General features: G+C 34.5%; 2 protein-coding genes across 2 annotated transcripts in view; one reads left to right on the top strand and one right to left on the bottom strand.

Moving 5' to 3' along the window:
• LOC131693788 (glutamate decarboxylase) overlaps nucleotides 1-22,075 on the bottom strand; it is a 90,210-nt gene extending 68,135 nt beyond the window's left edge. Inside the window, exon 1 of the mRNA XM_058981926.1 lies at nucleotides 21,608-22,075. Within this exon, the coding sequence (XP_058837909.1) occupies nucleotides 21,608-21,671 (64 nt within the window). The 5' untranslated portion in view covers nucleotides 21,672-22,075. The remainder of the gene's footprint in view (nucleotides 1-21,607) is intronic.
• Nucleotides 22,076-22,605: 530 nt separating this feature from the next.
• LOC131689003 (uncharacterized) overlaps nucleotides 22,606-22,722 on the top strand; it is a 70,248-nt gene continuing 70,131 nt past the window's right edge. The window contains exon 1 of the mRNA XM_058973724.1: nucleotides 22,606-22,626. Coding sequence (XP_058829707.1) covers nucleotides 22,621-22,626 — 6 coding nt within the window. The 5' untranslated portion in view covers nucleotides 22,606-22,620. The remainder of the gene's footprint in view (nucleotides 22,627-22,722) is intronic.

Raw genomic sequence — 22,722 nt, 5'->3', positions numbered from 1 at the left:
GCTTTCCGTTACAGTACGATAAATCCTTCTGCAGATTTACTTTGAGAACCTACAAAACAGTATATAGACATAAAAGATATATGGTATGAGGGGCCTTAGGGGCTGCAAAGGGGGGGGGGGGGTTACCATTAAGGAAGAGCCTACCTTATAATATCGAAAAACAATCAAGTTTTTTATTGCATCTATCAGTAGACAAACTATCTAAGGATAAATCAACAATTTCAGAACAGAATTCGAAGTGATTTCAAAAATATAGAATGGAAAGCTTTAGAATACCAAATAAGTATGAGAGCGCACGGAAGAATCAAACATTCTTTCAGTTTTTACGGCATTTAATTAGCAAGGGACTGAAAGGTGAAGTATATTTTTCAATATTTAGAGCCATAGTACTCAAGGAAGAGCAAGGTGTTGAAGGGAGAAAGTTAAGAAAAGCGTGAAAGGATCATATATGCAAGCTTAGAGCTCACCGGCGACTTAACTTTTTGTCTGCTACCGTAGGAGTCAGGGTCTTTTGGCATTAGAAATGCGAATCACCTGAGTCTACGGCATGTCCGGACAAGCGTAAAGTAACTTGTAGATGTCAAAAAACAAAGTCAGTGCACCAAAATTACTTGAAAAAATTTTATTTGGTTAACAATATTAAAATTTTTTGAGTCACCCTAACAAATAGTTAATTTTATTTCATATTTTTTCCGATGTCAATAATGTATTCAACTTACCAAAACCACTTGAAACCACCTTTTTCGAACCAGCAGAAAGTGGCATTGTGGTCTGCAATCTCTTCTATACCGGGCCACACTGTGGTATGCAGTGTGTTCTGTTCTCAATCCATATTAATTTGATTTCTAAATATCATTTGTCAAATATACATGAAGGTGAAACTAGAAATACATCTAGTTTGGCATTTCAAATCTTTATTTTGAGTTATTTACAGTTTTAGAGGTAATATACATCGCTTTGTTTGAGCTTCAACAAACACTTCAGTCGCGTTAGGGGACAACACTTCATATGCGACCGTTTGAGTTCATTTTGGTGTTGTCCCCTAACGCAGCGCTTGCAACGGTCGTAAAAAAAATTTCATGAAAACTCGAAAATCTAAGTATACAGTATTATTTTATGACTATCGATGATCAAATTCCTAATACACATGGATGTTCTAAAGTTTAAGATAGAGCAGGTTTTTTGATGAATACAAGTGTAGGTTGGAAAACCAATATTTTGCTCGGTTGTCTCCTAACGCGACATTTTCACCTCTCAGAATGAAAGGACAACCTGAAAAACATCAAACCCATAACATTACTGTTGTATTAGGACTTTTTTTAATTCGTTTATTTGACAAGGCTCGTTACGTGAGCTTAAAGGAGCCGTGGGTCTTTTATATATTTACAATAAAATAAATAATAAAAAATAACATTTTAATGTGATTCCACTGAATCCTTCGCACGCTATTCCCCTTTGCGAGCGGAAATTCGTTTCCTAGGCGGTGGAGTATGTCGCCTGACAACACCTGAGGGTCATTCATTGTGCTACCTTGATCGTCGCTTTCGTCCATAGTATCATCGTTGCTGCTGTCTTGAAGGTTTCGGTCGATAGTTTTGTTATGCTTCTTCGCATTGCTGGCTGCGGTCGTGGAGATTTCATCCTTGTTGATTGCTTTTTGATTGGCGGTGATGTTTGTTGGTACTGGAGTACTAGATGTAGTCGTTGTGGATGGAATATTTGTTTGTTGTTCAACCGTCACTACTGGTTGGACAATTGATTGTGTTTTAGTTGTGGGCGTTGAAGTCTGGATGGTTTTGTTGGTTGTAGGTGATGTTTTCTTCTTATGGGTTTCCCACAATGTGCAGATTGTTCACAAAACTGACACGTGGCAGTTTGATGGTCATAGGTGCACAGGGTGGACTGTGCATAGAGGATGCCATGTTCCAGGGTCACAAAGGAAGGTATGGGGCGTTTTAGTCGCATTCTTACCACCCGAACACCATTGGGAATGCCGGGGAAGAAATTCCTCTAAACGTCAGTCTTAATAGAAACCACTTCGCCATATTTCTACACGAATCTGCGAATTGCACTATCAGGTGTGCCAGGAGACAAATCATGCAGTTTAACGTCGACTGCATTGTCCTTCTTATAGACGGGGACCTTGACCTTAACGTTATCATGTTCTATGAAGTGACACATGTTGTTGCTATAGACAAATTGATCTAGTGAGACACGAGCACTGAACTGCACCTGTACCACATTACGAACATGATGGAATTGAACGAGTCTAGCATCATATCTGCCGATGCACATTTTTTCTTGTAACAAACGTTCCACTTCCCGCACGGGCAGGCGAAAACCACATGCCTTGAAGTCAATGACCGCTGTGAAACAACGCTTCAATGTGAACTCATCGTACTCAGGCTGAGACATTTCGATCGACAAAATGCGTACAATACTAACTTTAACAATAACGGTCCTTTATTTCTATAGGGTTTCAATAGCTTAGCGTGCACGAACCGAACGCGACGGGGAGCTGCTTTGAACGTGACCAGTGTCGTTGGTGGCTGGAAACAGACTGACTCAAATGTGTTAGGACTTTTATAGCCGTAAGCTCAAACGCGTACTAACTATTTTTAAACTGGACTAACTTTTAAACCGGCCTAAACTATTTGGTAAGCTTTAACCCAACAATGCTGTCATTTATATGGCTGCGTTCTGATCTGCGATACACGACAATGTTAAAAAACAACAAATTCATGTTAAAGAAAATGAGTAAATTAGACAACATGGAGAATTGTTTTTCATGCCGACATTTTCTTGCAGTAAAATAGCTTTTCTTCGTCATATGTCTCGTTCCATAGCGTGTGAGAACAATTTTGTCAACATGTAACTGATATGTTTCTGAACTTAGAACTTTAACTTGGTGGATAGTTTATAGTTGGCCGATGATGTACAGCATTTTGTAGTGACATAATATTTAATGCACAAAAGAAAATAAGTTTGAAGTGGTTGAACCATCGTGAAATATTTCAATTTGAATTCAAAATGAACTGTGAATATCATTCTAATTGAACACGATACCTGTCGACACGGGGGGGAGAATATTTATATTCACTTCGAGCTAATTTCCACAAGTTTGGAATAAATATTAATTATAAATAAAGGTTAGATCACACTCTGCGAATTAAAATTGTACACGTTTTTTTCAGCGAAGCTTAAATAAAAAGTAAACAAAGGTCAAACAAAAAATTGACAGAATGATCATTTTAAATTCACAAGTGTTATATTTCATATTGTTGATTGCCTATTTCTATAATGCACCAATGCAGATTGGAACGATTTTATTTGCTAAAAAAATTTCTACGATTTTATAAATAAACAGTAATGAAAGTTTTGAGCATCCTAGCAATATATTTTTACGAACAAATATATTGGTCGCCGTTGCGTTCGCAATCAATTTTAAAATATTTTTATTTGGATGTTTTATGTGAGTTTATTCATATAGGAAAAATGCGTATAATTAAAATCTTTTATTTAATCTTTGCTTAGGGTATTTATGGAGTTACTTTGTAAGCAAATTGACATTCTGATTCAATTTGAGAACTGGTAGTGAAAATAAGAAAATTTATAAAATAGTGCATTTTACGATCTACATCCGATTGTCATTTATTTGGATCTATCCAATAAAGAAAAACTATTTTTTTCGTTATTCACTTTCTTTGATGTGTGAACGTCAGATATATGTGCAATAATTCGTGATAACATGTTATTGATTTATATTACGGAATAAAATGATCCCACTTATTTTCACAGCGATATGTAAAAGAAAATAATCAAAGCAATTCTTATTGCAGTTTTGATTCTAATTCGCAAAAACAACTTTGATCTGAATATGCAATAATGGATTCGATTTATCCAAATACTCTCCTGTAACTCTTCGATGAGCAATTGGAATCAAGCGTGTAGAGAGAAGGAAAGAGGAGAGAAATAAAAAATACAGGTAAATATAGAGCACTCTAGTTAGAGTGCGCCCAAGACGCGTTTGACGTATCCAAACGAGCAGAAATCTGACGTATTTCTATTGTGAATACGTCAAATTTCATGTTCGTTTGGATACGTCATGGCCTCTTGGCCACACTCTGAATAGAGTGTTCTAGGTAAATATAGTTCGACGGTGCTTGTCTTTCCTACCTGTTAAAACTGGTTTTATTGCGAGCAAAGAGAGCCATATTGATCCAGAAGAAAGCCGAAGAGAGGATTGAAAATAACGAAGTATGCGCAAGAGAAGCATGTCATATTTTTGTCTTTTTCCGGTAACATGATGCTGCCATTTGCATTACTGCGTTCTGGTCGGCAATACACGGCAATGTTAAAAACCGTACAATGAGGTTAATAGAAAATTCACTGTTTATGCTATTTAATAGTCTGATGTATTTATATTTTTAAAATAATTTTGGAATCCTCAATTTAGCTTAAACAAAGTAACATTAGAATTATTTAAGATTCAAATGGCTAATACTACGTTCACACAACAAGTAAAAACGTGTTTTAACGCTATCTCGATGACATTTTTATTGTTGCTAATTATTAAAACATGTTTTAACTCTGTAGTGTGAACATGGTATACAACGTTATTTCGCTAATAATGGTGTATACTATCGTTAACGTTACAGAATTGTATTGGTAGTCTCTAGCCACTCCAAGGATTGAAAAAGCTTCTCTAACATTAAATTTAGTAGTCAGACAGTTCAGCCAAATCTGACTATTTCAAATTAAATCAAATGCTTATAGAACAATAATGGAAGCTTGCCTTTTTTAGAATCGTTTGTATTAGTTGCTGTTCTGCAGCACATGAAAAAGCCAAAAACAATTATTTATTTGCACATAATTTGATAATTATGTGGTCATTGGAAAAGAAATCTGACATTTTATACTGGTGGGGTTTATTATACCATCCTACCCAACTACTCCACTAACTATGCATATAGAATTTGGCAGACCTACTTTGCTGAAAATGAAGTAATTCAAATTATTAGCACGATTACCTAATCAATCCTGAAATACCAAAAGTTCAGTAATTGAGCTGAGAATTTGACAACTTCAAAAGCTGATTTTCAACGACGTAAATCTGTCAAATGGGTTAAATCCAAATTGCTGAGCTTTCAACATCTTGTATAATAAATTACAATTAATTACTTCCTATAGCCTACAATCTGTCTGATAATCAATTGACAGATATAACTTAACAAATTGAACCTGATACTTGATGCAGACAGTGAATTTTCAGGAGGCACCTCGACAAAATGCGGTGTAAACCGTAACTCAAAATTTCCTGGACAAATCGTACTGAATTTTGCACAGTTTTTATTCTTCACATCATTGCCCAGGTAACTACAAAAGCTTTTTGCAAAATGCTTGATATTATTATTTTTCCATTAGCATTTTCATCGTGTTTTAGCAATAATCGGACTTTGGCTTCAAAGTGCTACGAAAAGTTCGAAAATCGACCAAGAAATTAGTTACTTGTGGAGTGATGTTAAAAACAACTATGCAAATGTATCAACGATTGGTCCTGCAGATTTTGAGTTATGGTGTACACCGCAAAACCAGTTTTCGACGTGCCACCTGACTGAATAGACAATCTTTGCATCGAAAAAAAATTAAGGAATCCAATTTTTTGCCGATAATACTTTACACAACCCCCTTAAGCTTCGACACGATTTAGGCGATTCTTCCGCATTCAACTTTTTGTGTCATTTTTCCAAGTCATTTGTCCAGTCTCAGCTTTCACAACTAATTTCAAACCCTTTGCATTTCTGTTCTATCACTAAGAATTAAACGACAAATTGTTCTACAGTGGAAATGCAAATCGTCCAAGATCTGATGGAAAATTATAAATAGTGAAACAATATAAGCAATCTTCGATGTTATTTAAATAACGATCAAAATGAGAATATTTGTAGCAGATTGTTTGCCGTCATAGTGTTACTTATGTTGTATGGCATGGCTTTATTTACAATCTTTTATTTAATCTTAGTTTGGATTCTTTCGGAAGCAGTAAATTATAAGAAAACTTCCACTTGCTTATTGTGTTATTGATTATATATTCTTTTCTTTTCCTCTAGATAAACTAACTAAAAAATTGTGGGTATATTAAACAGCTTCACTCATTTTGATAGCCATAAGTAAACTAACAAACGAAAACAATTTTTATTTAATGCAGCTTTGCATCCAATTTTAAATTTTCGTTCTACGGTTTGTTTCAAAATGATTCGACTTCTGCTAACCTGCAATATAACTCTTCGACATGGCATTTTCAAATGAGCGTGCAGCACCTTATGGATAGGACGATAAAGAATATCAAAAAAATGACATTTAAAACTCGATTATACCTGTTTTTCGTACGGGATAAACCTTGCTTACTTGCCCTCATATGGTTTGTGTGCAACATGGGCCATAATATTGCACATAAAGGTCGAAAAGTTGATTCAAATTATTGAGATGTATGCAAGAGGAATATGGCGCCCCTTTACACTGTTTTCATTTGGCTTCAGGATGCAGCCATTTCTGCGATGACAGGTACTAACGTCTTAGACCGGACTAAACTGAGGCCTAAAATCAAAGATAGTACCGTGCGGCGGTACCAACTAGCTTCAAGCTTACCGCTATTAAAGTATTCAATTAAGTTTTTTGAGCGTACATCGTAGGATTTTTCAAACGACGAGCTGTTAACAGTTGCATGATGCGTCAAACGTTGTCCCCTAACGCTGGAATGTGTCACAAGCGATTTCAACTAAACACGGCACAAAGTACCCCACCACTATTTTGACTTGGTTTTTCGTTTGATTGTGTTTTAAAGCTGTTTAAGTGTGAGCAAATACGAAAACGCGTCGTGTAGTGAAAAAACGAAACCCATATTTCTCCACATTATGTTCGCTTTGAATAATGCGCAATACACTGACAAGCGAAAAGCTACATACTTTAAGAAAATCCGAAGTGTTTATATGTATAATATAAGAGTTGATGAAACCCGAATGATATCATATTCCACATGAGTGGAACACATAGAAGGTTTGAATGTGTTAATATTGCCGTTTAGGGAGTGTTTTCTTAGGACTTTTTTAATATTAAACGTCTTGCTATTAACGCATATTATTTCTTATTGCCGTAAAGGTATTAAGGGGTTATATACAAAGTTGGAACTCAAAAAATCGATAAAAAATTTATTGAATAATCTGAAAGTACATACTTTTGAAAATGTCTGTGCGAAATTTCATCCCGATAGGAGCATTACATTTCAAACTACAGCCGTTTGCAGCGCGCTGGTTCTTCCGCGTATATAGTTAACACAAAACTTTAAACGCAATTATCTCGGACTTAGTTGTTTGAAAAGCATCGTTGCGGTGAACGTGATATCGCAAAAACTATTCATCCGATTTTCATATTTTTTTATGATTTGTTTGAATTTACATTCTTGTGTACTTGAACAGTTCTTTTTATCCAAAATTTTTTGATTCTTTGCCATGAATTTTTGTTTAAAATTTTGAACACCACAAAACTCAATTTTTTGTTCATACTCAGTTGCGCTTCGGCTTCGCCTCATCAGAAACCGACACTAACTTATTGTCGGAATAGATTAGCGCCGGCTTGACGCAAATCCCTTAAAACAAAACACACTTTGTGTTTCAATCGAACGACTGATCAAACGTGATGTCCCGTTCGAGCAACTGAGTATGAAATAAGGATTTGTGCCCTCTTGTACAAAGACTGGTTTTACCAACAAATTTTCACCCTAGTGAGAAATTTTGGTTTTTACCAAATTTTCCTCCTTAGGGTGAAATATAGCATAGTCAATTTTTTGGTTAACATGATTTTTGCAGGAATTTTTTTTTGGGAAAGCGTTTCGTTCAAGTACACCAGAATACATTTTTCTTCAATAATCTTTTTATTTTTTTGATTTCAATTGAGCGGTTCGGCTTGGAGAGCGTTCACCAATAACCCCTTAAGGTAGTCTTGGATTACAATAGAATAGAATTTTTCAGGCCCAGAATTTTAATTTGTAATTGGAAATAGAACATTGATATAAAGTCAACTGTGCTTTCAAGCGCCTTAAACAGAAAGCGACGGAGAGAGCATGCGATTCGTGAATGGGACAGGTAGTATTAATTTATATTGAAGTAAATAAAAGGGAGTGTGAAGTGTCTAGGCTATGTTGGCGATTAATTCATTGTCGATAGCACAAAAGCCGTGCATTCAGTCGATTACAGTCTTTCCAGTCATCGTTATAGCTTGTGAACTCTTTCGTTCGGATTTCTCGTTCCGGAGATATGTGTTAATGAATCCTATACAAAGCATTACCATGAAAAGAAACTACCAGAATATCTATTTAGGATATTTAAGATACCAAATTATAACAAACTTTCAGTATAGAATTGAATCAAATTGGAGTTGTTGTAGTTTTCGACTTTTGTTACATTTCTCCCCATAGTCCAACGTTTTGAAGGAATTCCCTTCCTCTTTAGGGGAAAGTATGGTCTGAGCATAAATTAGTTATAGTTTTCTAATAAAACAAACATCTTTAAAATGTAAAACTGAAAATTTGACTACATATTAGTCGAATTAAAATAGTAAAACCTGCAATTGTGCCTTTCTCTTTTATCAAAGCTATGGTTTCATAGCTGGTTACGTTCAAAATAACATTGTGGAAATATCTTTCGCATTCTTATTATACTTGGTAAGTATATATGGGTGTACGTCTGCCACGAACCTGATGAGAAACATTTCGACGCTGACACACTTGAAACAAACAAATACATAATATTTAATTAGCTTAATCAGCGTGAGTTCAATATTATCTTCATGTTAGCATATTTGGACATGCGGGGTAGGGGACAATTTATTTCAAGAATCTTTGATTTACCATCAGTGATCTAGGTCAGAGAAGTAATTTGATGTTCATATCAATAGATTTTTAATCTATGAGGTAATTCAATTGTACCTGCTTATATGAAAAATTCCCAAGTGACCGTAATAACCTCCCTGTAACTCTGAAACCAAAAGTCAGTACTGAATAAAGTTCAATAGCAGTCATTGGAAGTATTATATCTTTCATTTGAAATTAAATTTGTAAAAATCGGTTAAGAGTTCGCTGGAAAATAGGTGTGACATTAGCTTAGGAACTTGGCGAGTTTCTCGGGGGCCTCAAGAACCGTCATAGAAGGTCAATGTGGTCAAAGCTACTTTGATTAGTCATTAGTGATCTAGACCCGTAGATTCAAATAATGTTGAACCTATCAGAATGTGTATCGTTCGGACACCATGGTGTTACCAGTTTATAAGGGAATTTGCTGTGTGACTGTACTCTTCAACCCGTAACTCCGGAACCGGAAGTCGGATCAACTAAATTTAATAGCAGCTTCTGGGAGCGTTATACCGTTCATTTGAAACTAAGTTTGTGCAAGTTGGTTCAGCCAGCCACTTTTCGACCTCGATCAACTGAATCGAATGGTGTAAGAAACTCGACCTTGCGGGCCTCGTTTAAAAGGTCGAAATTCTCGCTCAATTGCTTAGCCTTTCTCTATGAGAATAGCAAAAATGTGCGAAGTCAGAACTCCCAAAAAGTCTATTTTTCTCATTTTTTTTGAAAAACAAAATCTCGACGTTTCATGATTTTAAGGACATTTGGCATCAAAAACTCTATATTTCCGGAACCTTACAACCGATCCGTAAGAAATTTCATAGCAGTCTATAGGTATAATATTCTTTACGTTTGAAAATAAGTTTTTGAAAATCGGCCGAACCATCTGAAACATATACTTTACATGCGCAATGGCATAAAATTACTCGTACTGCCATTCAAAACAAACGCCATATGTGGAGTAAAATTACATGATTTACGAAATTCTATGTCATGTCAAATTAAAATCAAACTTAAAACTAAACCATTTTTGATACTCGTATATGTCAGGGTCAGGAGACGTAAATTTACACGATTTTTTCTAGGTGTGTACATTCAAAAAAATTTAAAAAAAATACAAGTTGGAAACATTTGAAACTCTATGAATGTAGAATCGTTATGAGCTCTTTGCGGTCGGTTCTGGAAAGTTTTGAGTGCAATTTGCTTATAATGTGCAAAAATTTTGAAAACAGTCATAAATTCTCACGCGATTGAAAAAAGAGAGAATTTATTCTGCACAAAAGATTAAAACTCGAGTATGATGATAAACGATGACCAAACATTTATATGTGCAGTACAACAGATTTCACGTAATGTTTGTCTGCTGTCCTGAAGGTGCCATTGTGTCGTCGTTTTCTTCAAATATAGGGCTATCAAGCAATCGAGCTGGTCGTAAAAAAGCAAAACGTTATGGTCAAAATCGCGGGTCAGAGAGATGTATGATCAGGATCTTAACAAATTCAAAAAAATGCATCTGAAAGGGTAATGAAAACTTGACTTTAAATAGCTTCCGGAACAAAAGTTTTATGTTGCCAAATATCACATGTTTCCAAGAAGTATAAAATTTTTGTTGCAGACAAGTTTGCCGGAAAAAGTGTATGATCTAGCAGTAAATTTGCAGTTATCGCCACAAAACTCCGATTTTCATTTCAACCTACAGTTAGGGTAATACCAGTACCGAAAATCCCGGGAATACCGTACCGTAATACCGGTACTGAACAAAATCCAGTACCGGTATTTTCGGTACCATACAATTTTTTAACGAAAAATATTGGAACTCTCTAGGGGAACTGTTTCAAAATATCGGTCTGCAAGATGAGTTTTAATTATATTATTTACCTTCTACATAAATCGTTGAGCCAACACCTTTGTGGCGGAATGAGGTGGGGCTATCATCATAATGATTCTAGAAGTTAAACATTACTGAACGGTATGTTTACTATTTTGTCAAAATTAAATTTTAACGATCTTGCACTAAATTTCAAAATATTCACGTCTAGCGTAAGAGACGTAAAAATTTGCTATGATTTTTTTATTAGCGACATTCTGATTGGTTTCCATTATTCACTGGGTGGTGAGTCACAAGACTATGGTCTAAGTCATGTCTGTATTTGGTTTGGTCTTGAACCTTTATCTATAAAAGAACGAACAGCGATTTAGTAGCTAACAATTCTAGACTTGGTGAACTGCTTCAAATGGGGCGATTTGTAATTATTGGTGATAGGAAAATTCATCAAAACTCTCTAGTGTACAGGACAGCAAGGAGCCTTGGTATGTATTAGAGAATAGTAGGCAAACGACATAAAGGTCGAAAATTTACAGAAAAGCAAGAGAGGAAATGCGAGCAACCTGCTCGGATTTACTGTCATCCCCGCTTTGATTAACTTATGCTTAGCAGTAATTGATTTCAAAGTGGCCTAGATTTCGAAATAAAAGAAGGTGCTGCATACGAAAATATCTTCTGTGAAATGAGTCATTCCATTCCGAAGCAATTCAAAACAATAAACATGTTTTTTTGATCAGCAAAAATCAATCATCTGAGAATAAGGTCATCAGTTTGAGCATTCAATTTTACTTTGAAGCATTTTTCGATTTTTTTTAAATATTCGAGTACCGGCACTTTACCACTTCAGTACCGTAGTATCGGTTCTCGGCAAAAAGGGTCGGTACTGCGAACCCTGCTTACAATATGAACCTAGTTATACATCTACGATTGTCTTTAAATCGTCTAGTTCAAAATTAGGTCTCCCCGGGGCCCTCCAAAATTTTTTCCAGATTTGGTTAGTAGCCACTACAGTAAGAATGCGCAATAGCAGTACCGGGATAATTATGTCAACGTCATTGAGAATAGAAGCTCCCCAAACTGCCCGGAATTCCAACCAATCCATATCGAATATAAATATATAAAATGGAAACATGGCTAAGGATGCTATTTCAATGACCAGATACTGGAAAAAAGCAGCCAGAGGTGTTGACCAGTAGCTTGTGCAAAAATTAAAGACAGGTATCAAGCCCAAAGTTCAAATTTTCATTCGAGACGAATAAAAACCGCAAAACCCACAATGCACAGTCGTCATAAATATGTGCAATGCAAATATCGTTACTAAACTTGTTTCTTTAGTAAATTTTGGGTCGCTGAATCCGAATTTCACATTGAAAATTTGATTGTAGCCACCTAACAGTGTGATATGACATTTCTTATTACACTAATCGTTCATATTTAATTACAATTATTTTTTGCTCTAACATTTTTTAGAGTATCATATAGTACATGTTTTGATGTGCTTGCAAAAACCCTTGATTTTTCATTCAAAATTCTCGAAACTGCAGCTTTTGTGCTTGAATACCAATATTTTGATATCGTTTCCAGTGAGCATGATATTTCGTGAACCAAATTACAGACCAACCTTAAATTTTGGAATGATGTTCGTGATTATAATGAATGCTCCCTAATTTTTTTTAAGAATACAGTGTTTTAGCCTCCGTAAGCATAACGTTTTCGCATAAATAAAAATACACTCAGTATGGTACCAATAATTTTAAAACAGAGCAACAGTTCATGACTTCAAGTTTATTTGTGAATTGGAACTACGGATATGGTATGAATCGCAACGGGCTTTCTCAAAAAATCCGTATTCGAGAACATCGTTGTGGTACGAAGTAGAGTGAGCTGTACATCGAATATTCCATTCCGACAATAATAATAATTAAGTTATATAATTTCAATAAATAAATAATATAATTTTAAAATGTGAAATTTTTTCGTCTTGCATTAACTCGTCAAACATGTACAACATCTTAGAATCTCCAGGCATTCTTAGCGCAGACTTGCGCAGCTGAAGCCTAGTTTAAGTGGAACTAAATAGTCTAAAGACCATTTTAACCCATTCATGCCCATGTTGTTTGTGGACAACAACGTATTTAAACAGCTATAACTTTTGATTGGGGCAAGATTTGCTCACAAAAACAAGTAAGGCTAACAAACGCAGCTTCTAGCTCTGCGAGGGCAGCACCTATCTTTATGAAAAAAGTTTTTCGTGTCTCTTGACCCCACCGTTTTCAAAAGTTGGGCATCAAAGAGTTAAAGAAAAATTCGTGAGGGATATCGAGGGAAAACCCAAATTCAAAGTTTTTAGTTAAATTGTTCGAATACATATACAAACATACTCATTAGAGTGGCTTGCGGTTGCATGGGAAAACTTCAAAATGATTTAAACTAGCGGGCACAGCACTTTTAGAGTTCCTTTTGTGGTCCCAAATGCCTGTGCAAAATTTGGTAGCGGTTGGTTGCTTCCCGGGTTTGCGCATTGCGATCAAAGTTTGCATGGGATTTTTTATGGGGAAATCAATTATTTTGCAAACTTCCTTAATATTTTGATAGACTCAAATATGAATCATACTACAATATTTGTTGTGGGAAATAACATTTACAATAATTAGGATTTACACTTACAAATTTATGTGTTGTTTTGGCTTGAGGCAAAAACTAGTTCAGGTCTGGAAATCGCGTTGGGTTCTAACCTGAAGTATATTTTTGGTTCACCAACATCACCTCTGTTTTGCGTGAACCTAACTCAATTTCATCAAAAAACGCTTGTTTGAAGTAACTATCCTGCTTTCGTTCCTAGATTCTCAAACGAAAACTTCAATAGAAACAATTCCGAGATTTCAAGGAATCTAAGGATATGCATTTTTTTTAAATCTGACTCTGAACGGCTAAGAAATAGTGTTTTAAAATATGCAAAACTTAAAAACTATTGTACCACTTTAAATGAGATAACAGTAGAGCCCTTAAATAGTAGCACTCAAACATGTAAGAATAATTTTTAATTCGGTGGTATAAACCTGCGTTGAAGATGTACTCCTTACGTTATACTAAACTATCTAAAAAGGGAACTGGGGAGTACACAAGCCACACCGCCTCTTCTTTTAATTTTCTGACTACGTCTATGTTATTCAGCAGTTCATTCTGAATATTTCATTCAAAGGTACCAAGTCTCTGCGATGCCTATATTCTCATTTATTTAAGTTTAAAGAATCGGTGTCGTGGTGTACTGACAGTGTTGGAAGAAATAATGAATTTCTGCATTTGGTTTGAACCATAAGTTTTAAAATCGTTATGATTATTTTTTGAAAACTCGTAGCTAGTTACCGTCTTCGACAAAGTTTTTAACCAAGATTTGAACTGTAGTTTTATAAATCTGGTTTTTTATGGTGAATGAAATAGCGATCTTTATTAACGTAAATGCTATATAATTAATTTTTATATATAAAATCCCATACAAACTTTGAACGCAATGCGCAAACCCGGGAAGCAACCGAGCTTTGCACAGGCATTTGGGACCACAAAAGGAACTCAAAAAGTGCTGTGCTGAAAAATGCCATATTCGAGCCACTCTAATACTCATCTTTCTGCACTCCATATTCACCAAAATCTGATAATTATCGATCAATACACAGCTATTAGTAGCGTTGCCTGATAATTCGACAAAAAAATCAGACGAGCAATCAATTATCAATAATATTTAACTTATCGGTAAATAACGAACCATTCTATGAATTCATCTATATACTAAAAAATAAGTTCATTATTTGCAAAATTAAGTTTGAAACTATGAAACATATATCCATAATCATATAATCGCGAGATAAAACACGCTTTTGCTGGTTTTTTTTGTGTTATTGTACTATGGGGGGACTGTGCAATGTATCTTTAAACTACAAAAAATACGCATTATTTTCTTCTAATAACGTTTTATGCTAAAGCATACTTTCAATTGAAAGCGTCAAATTGGCTTTGCTTATTGCAGGATACATAAGGCAAATGTTATAAAAAATATTTAAAAAAAAATCCAGTCAACTCATACGAAATCACAACTTTAATTATTCGTAAAAAAAATTCCATGCATCAATAGTTTACAAGAGTTATGTTGGACTGAAACATGGTCAATTTTATTAACTTCAAAAAATCACATTGCAAAAAACGTGAGAATTGTATTGCGTCAAAGACCACGAGAAATTGTTTTCGAGGAAGTTGAAAATGATTAATGTTAATTTTAAAGTCTATTTAAAATGAGATGGTAATAAGATACAGAAATACTTTGGTTATCGTTTTTGAGAAACCAGTTTCTACATTTAAGAAATAAATGAAACAACGTGAGTTCTAATAACAAAATAAAATAACTGTTTTACAATTGAAGCTTTACCAGAAATCTAACTGATAATGAAGGCTTAACATAACTGAATGTTTTTAAACCGTTAGCCCCCTTAATGGAAAAGGCTGCGAACGCCTTTGGTCTTCAACAATGTTGCTCTGGAGATCAAAACCTACAAGGTAATATGCAAAATAGTTGGACATCCTGCCACTAAGTGGCGCTACCCAAGTAACATTTTCAAGGCCTCTAAATCTTATTTAAGTTTTATAGAAGTTTTATAACCGCAGCACATGTACCATATGGCTTTATTTGGGTGCTGAATATACCCGATAAGATTAAGTTTACCAGGTGTTTTGAAGCAGTTTTCAGTACTTTCTTCAGCCTAAAAATAAAGTTGATATTTTATCTGTGCTGCAAGGTTCTAAACAAATTTTAAGAGAGCCTTTGAGATCATAGTAAAACCTCAATACAAGACAGCAATAAGAAGGTATTTATTAAGCAGTACAAGTAGTGTACGATATAATCATTTTGTGTTAGAAAAAACTGCATGGTTTTATGCCAAACCTTTAGTGCTTTTAAATTGCTATATTGAGACGTTAATAAATTTGGTGGTTTTAAAAGTATGGTTAAAACGAACCTGCTCAAAATTCCTAACATTGAACATTTTCCGCCGTCCGCTGCCCAATGAAATCTACACAGCATCTCATGGAAATAATGCAATCAAATTTCTACCAAAACTGAAAATGAAAGTGTCCGATAAATTGATTTTTCAGTGGGAGATTACTCTCTGGAAATAGTATACAACACACTTAAAATATATAGTTTATTACTGATCTTTGACCGTAGGCAATTTCACTTAATTTATAGCAAATTCTTAGGGATATTAAACAGTCGTTAATCAAACTACAACCGTAAGATTCTAGGTGAAATATACCTTGCTAGAGAGTACTGTTTTTTTGAGTTTGTTACGATCTGTCAAACTATCGCTCACACAAAATGGTTGTTACTCTGAGACAGTGCTGTCATAAAACTAGTTAGCTATCAGTCAGAGTTATAGGCTTTCTATTGAGCCTAATGGACTGTGGGTATGTTTTTAACGGGTAGTATTAAAGTGATATCATCTTTAGAAAGCACTTTTGCGGAGTTAAAGGTTTTAAATGCTTTATGTGTTCCAAAATGCAATGAAATCGTAGAGACCATGTTTGAATTGCATTTTTTTTCACAATTCAAATGTAGAAATTCCTTAGATTATTTTACAAAACATTGCTAGAAAAATGTTTTAAGATGCTCAGAGCATTTTTTAACTGATCCATGTGTTTTGGGGTTCGGGGTGATATATAGTACTAACATACATTTTTTTATATATTTTATTTATATTAATATTTTCAATTAATTCAACAGCGCGTTATATTTTTTCGACCTATCCAATTGATATTTACCATAAATATTGATCCGCATGTTAACAGGAGCATTGAATCCATAATTTTTCATTTTCGATTTTAGTTTTCCACTCGATAAATATTTATAACATTGGTACGTATTGAGTTTTGTCAAGTTATTTTATAAAGCGAACCGGCAATTTTGCAGAGGAAAAAGAATAAAGATATAACTTATTTAACCTACTAGATATTCATATAAAACTGTTTTATGGCGGGTACAACACATTTCGGGTTGCTCCAGGGTTTTAAAAATGGTTTTATCCAAATCTCTAGGACATCGTACGCTATTGTGCATTAAAACCAATAGGCATTTATAAAAATAGACTGAAACGCGTTTATAGAATGGGCCCACCTGCACTAGTAATGGTTTTAACAGACTCCTGAAGAGGTATTCTGAACATTCTAGTCTTGTTAATGGCTTTATTGTTAAAGCTTTAATAACTGCGTTAAGTTTATGATAAAACTAAAATCACAGACAAACAGACGTAACAGCTCGAAGAAAATTCTAAAAAAATCATCGCCCATGTTATACTAGCGACATCTGTTGAACACATTACACAAAATGTGATTCTGGCAACCATGGGAAATAATTTTTTTCAACCGAAGTCCTGGCAACAATGCTTACACCGCTTGTCAACTGCAAGATAGTAGATGAATGGTAGGAACATTGTTGCAGTTGTTAAATTTGAAGAGCGAAAGAGACAAATCGCCTATGTCACGTACTTAATTTCCATAGCATAATAATTACAATTGACAAATTTAAAGAATGCAGAGCTACGTCTGCATTTTTAAAATCCAACTCAACCATTTATTGTTACGGGAAATTAGGCAACACCAAAATTGTTTTTCTTTTCGTGTGAAGAAATCAATTCTTACCGTTAATTAGTCGTATGATTGATTTTTGTCTCTATTTACTTTTCTTTGCCGTCGCTCTTTTGGAATCCCGGAGACATAAGGAACTCTTTATTTTTATTTTTCAAACTGGCGTTTACTTTTACTATAAAAGCAAGGCTATGTAGCCTATTTTTAAAAACTATGTTATCGAGGTCATTGGATCAAGATCGCAAACACTATCCCTAAACTTTCCTTGCCAATATCAAGATCAATTCGCATCAACGATTTTATTTTTAGTTTTCCGTAAATGAAAACTCACTATGTAGGCTATGGGAGAATTTAATTTTATAAAATTCTAAACTGATGGTTCGCCACGATGATTCTGCATATGAGTACATGACACTACTTTCCCTTTCAACGAAATCTTTGATCTTTCTATTAAGTGCAAACTATGCTCGATGTGTTGGTCTTGTACGGAACCTAAATATGTAGTTATTATCATTCATAATAATCCCATGACTTGATGTTTTATCACTTGTTGGGTTGCGACTGATCATTAAATATATCTAGATTGAATATGGTCTCAGCGTATCATTAGTTTCTATAGCTCCTGCACCCCGCCAACGTTGAAATTCTCCGTTAGTTCCGGGGACCGACAAATTCGAATATTTCGCATACATCCGGGTAGTTTCGTTACACCGAACAGTAGATACAGAACACTAGATTAGGATTGTCGCTGGTGTTCCCATTGTTTTCGTCTCGGAACATGTTTGTTTTGCTTTCGATATATATATATATATATATATATATATATATATATATATATATATATATATATATATATATATATATATATATATATATATATATATATATATATATATATATATATATATATATATATATATATATATATATATATATATATATATATATATATATATATATATCTGTCAAGGTATCGAAAGTCTCTCTAGTAAAAGTCTTTGGTCCGCGCTTTTGGTACACGCAGAAAAATATGGCCTGCCTTTAACCACAAACCGTTTAGTTGAACTTCAAATTGAGTTTGCCTATTTTTCATTTCAGTCTCGTTTATTCTGCTGTGATGTTTATGCATTCAAGACCGAAACGTCCAATGCAACAGAATAAACGAGAGGCAAACAGAAAAATGATGTGATATGTGCTATGTAACAAATTTCTATGTGGCATACTATTATAATTTAATTACTTTTCCCATGATATCTATGCGTGACAGGTAATTTTTATCTGCTACTACAAATTGCAAAAAATATGTGTGAAATCAATATATTCAATATAACGAATTTTCTCGGTGTAAATTTTCGACTGTTATTGATATGAAATGAAAGAGTTTGTGTATACCGCACAAGGAAATTAAAATTTATCAAAATTCAGTACAAGTTTAGACAATTTGTGTATTCTAATTAGTGAAAATACATTAGCCAAGAATGGCCATTGATTTGCTGGCTAAAAGAAACAAAAATGATTAGTCGCTATGAAACGACGATAGAGGATTATTTTTTTGCTTTTCTTATTTGGCCCATTTGACAGGTATATCCCGGAATCAAAACAATGATGTTCCTACTACTGATGCCAGCGACAATCCTAATCTAGTGTTCTGTATCTACTCACCGAACCAGTTGAATTTGCAAGATCTTAAAATGTATCTGCTCACCGATCGACATCGTGCAGGAAACTACGAGATGTTTTTGAACAATTCTTGCATTGGACACTTCGACAGGAATACATTTCACATTTCTGGATAATTGTTGTCATTTTTCTCCGATAAAACAAACGAAATTGAAGGAGAAAAACTTAAACAAATAACGTGTTGGGCTTTTCTGTGGCCAGAGGTTTTAATTCGGTTCAGTCATCATTATTTTTATCGGTAGATAAAAGAGATAAAAAAGTATCACTAAGCGTTCGAATCGGAAGATCCGTGGTGAAGTTCAGTCTATTCTTTCTTTTCAACGTGCGCAAAAGAATCAGGATGCTTGTTCGGATCTTTATGTTTATTTATTTGCGACAGTATTGACAGCGGTTATTTCTCTACCCAGTCAAACTAGTCCGGAACCATGCTGAATTCATTCAGGATTTCGAACCGGTTCCGGAATCGATTTGACGGATAGTTGGGATAGGTTGGTGTGGCGGCGCTAGTGTTTTTCGTATATTAATTCAAATGTTTACACACGTTTTTTAAATATTTTTGTTCGATCATGGATGTCTGTTCTCTGTGCTAATACATTCAAAAGTGACGAATGCTCCCACCTTTCTTTCCCTTCATCTTGGTTTTCGGGTGCTTGCGGTAACGAAGTGACGCATTATGGCTATGTGTCAAAATCGCTTCACAAGCGCCACGCTCGGTGAGGTGGCGCATTTTTCATAATTCAAATCGACCGTTTTTTCTGTGGGCGATGAAAATTCATCTCGTGTTACGTCTGTTTGTCTGTGCTAAAATTGTTACTTGGGTAGTGAGTGATTTGTTAGAAGGACGGTGTCTTCGATACAGTTGCACAAGAGGGATTCCATGAGAAACCGGCCGACCACAAAATATGGCCATCGTCGATTCGAACGAAACTTTGAAGTTGTGTTCGGTTTATGAATCTCCAATATTTTCTCTGACAATTGCAATATTTTGATACAAGAGCAATTTTTCAAAGGAGCGTAAACATTTGTACGTGCATTAATTTAATTTTTTTTGTTCGATTACTGTATTTGATACAGCAAAACTTTCTGGGGACGAGTTTCAGGGAATGAATATTTATGTGCGAAAAAAATATACACTGAAAAAAATGTGTCATTTTTCACAAAAACAAAAATTTAGAAAAAGTTAAAAATATAAATTGCAAAAAAACCATTTTTTTCTAATTTTTTCTAGGTTAGAAACAAAAGCCTAAAGAGAAAAGAAATATTTTGAATGTGATTGATGGAGAACTTATCGGTAAAAAAGTTTTTCTAACAATAACTTTATACAAGTTTTAAAATTACATGCTAATTGACATACAAAACTGTAATTTTAATGTATTTAATAAAAATCTTTCAAAATGCGATAGTTTTCGAGATATTTGGAATTTTGTTATGCTTGGTGAAAAAATGTAGAATTTAAAATTGAATCTTTTAAACCCCAGTTTGCCCTAGATTAAAATTTATTTTGGAACGTGTGTTTCGATAAGTCCCGCACAGATTTTTTATTTATTGATCGATTAGAATAATATTTCCATTGAACATCAGGAAAATATTTTAGTATGTAAATTCAAGCCCTTGTCATAAATGGTCTTGATTTTTTCTAAATATAACCTAAAGCTGTAAAAATTACGAAATGATAAAATTATACTGATTTAATCATTATTGTAATATTCACATTTAGGTCTATAAATGATGTTGATTTATTTTAAGTTATTTAATACGATCAAAATAATTAGAAAGACCTAAAAAGTACGAAAGAAGAGAAAATATTTTTGGGCGACATGTACAAAAACCGACCATAATGGCATTGGCACATTGCGTGCGCAGGATACAACGGATAAATAGAAGTATACGGATCCGTTAAACTAACGTATTGAGCCATTGATGGCATAATCGTTTTTAAATCAGGGAATATACCTGTTTTGAGATGATTTTATGTTGCTTCATCTAAGCTGAGCTTATATGAAATCACAAAGGCTTTTCAGACAATCCGTAAATTCGGTTTACATTTTCGAAAATGGTGACGTCACAGCTGATCATGTGATAGACCTAGTAAGAAATTCTCCCCATTATATACCTAGAGTGTATATTGATACATTGCGCTTGCGCAGTTCGTTGAAACAAGAAGTTGTATTTTGCAAACTCCTATCTCGGAAAAATCGATCAACTGTTCCAACTGCCTATATTTATGTCTTTATGAGTTCAATTAATACATTCAATAATAAGCACAAAAAGCTTAATCTGAATCTATGTAGTTGCTGTGAAAGTTGTACAATAATCCTATTTCGCTCGTTAACAGATTAGTAAAATCAATGGCTTGAGTAAACTGGTTATTAGAATTCAAGTGAGAAATTTCTATTTATAAGAGACTATGCATAATTATAATTTCTTATAGATTGGAAGTTTCAAACTTGTTTTTGAATTTTAAATCAAATATGTGTAATTTCAAATAGATAATATATTATTGCTTCATTGATTTAAAAATTTTCCGAAGGCGCCATTTTGATTACATAAGGACATTACGTAACACTTACCTTTTGCTGTGAGCCTGGCTGTTTTGTCAGACAGTTTATATTTGTCTACGTTGATCGAAGTCATCTTTATCTGCAACTAAATTAGGCGCGATCAGCTAAAATTCACTTTCCTTTCTATTATCTCACTTATTTTTCTTAATAGAAGTTTTCCAGCGAGTGAAAGGCGTTTTCACTATTGCTACACCACGAAGGAAAATTTGAAACTCTGATAGTTACGTAACAGCTCTAACACACTTATTCTACTTAAAATTTTCTATGTATCACAATGCAATTAACTGAACAATTCCGTATTGTATAATATGTGTTTGCGAGATTAGATCCCGTCTTTTTGGTAACAACTTTTTAATTTTCTTCAATCTTAGAATTTTCACCAGTCCACCACACTGATCTCGGACGGACAGTGCAAACAAAGATCTTTCGATTCAAACCGTGCTGTCTGACGTTCTCACAAGCTATGCGAAAAAGCTGAGGATTTCACGACAGGGAAGCTTTCGTTTCCAGATCATGAGAAAAATCGAACCAGCACACTGTAGGAGAATTCAGCAGCTTCCAGCATCAAAACGAATACACACTTGTGTGTGTTACCATGTACTGAAAGCCACATGATACGCGAGTTGTTACGTCATCGTTTGAATTTTCACCGTAGAAGGCGCAACAGCTGCAGGATGAAACGTAGAGCAAGGATAACAGTGGGTGGTTGGTGTCAGATAGCGAATACAAGCAGGAAATAACGTTAACGAAAGGCGCCATCATGCATAGGCGGGGCTTATGCGATTGTATATTTTGAGGGGAAAGTTGCTGAATATTTTATGTACATCCTAACTTAGGTGTTTACTTTGTGTGGGCGGATTGTGGAGGCTTCTCGGGGGATTTGATTAAACGATGAGTGGGTTACATGGTTGCAAACAGTATAAATTAAATTGGTGAAGTTTTACGTTTCAGCCTATTCTGTGTAAGACGAGATTTTTTTTACACCACTATGATCTCATGGAACATCACTATTAATTTGCAATATGAAAGTATGATACTTTTCCAAGGTGGAATTTTTGTTAATACTGTTCATGATGCTATTGATTGTTGTTTATGCTTGTGTGATCGTTAACCAATTAACCAAT

This window comes from Topomyia yanbarensis, chromosome 3, assembly GCF_030247195.1.
Source record: "Topomyia yanbarensis strain Yona2022 chromosome 3, ASM3024719v1, whole genome shotgun sequence".
In the NCBI taxonomy this organism is placed as follows: Eukaryota; Metazoa; Arthropoda; class Insecta; order Diptera; family Culicidae; genus Topomyia; species Topomyia yanbarensis.
Note: the sequence above shows the minus strand (reverse complement) of the source record. Positions and strands in the feature narration are given on the sequence as shown.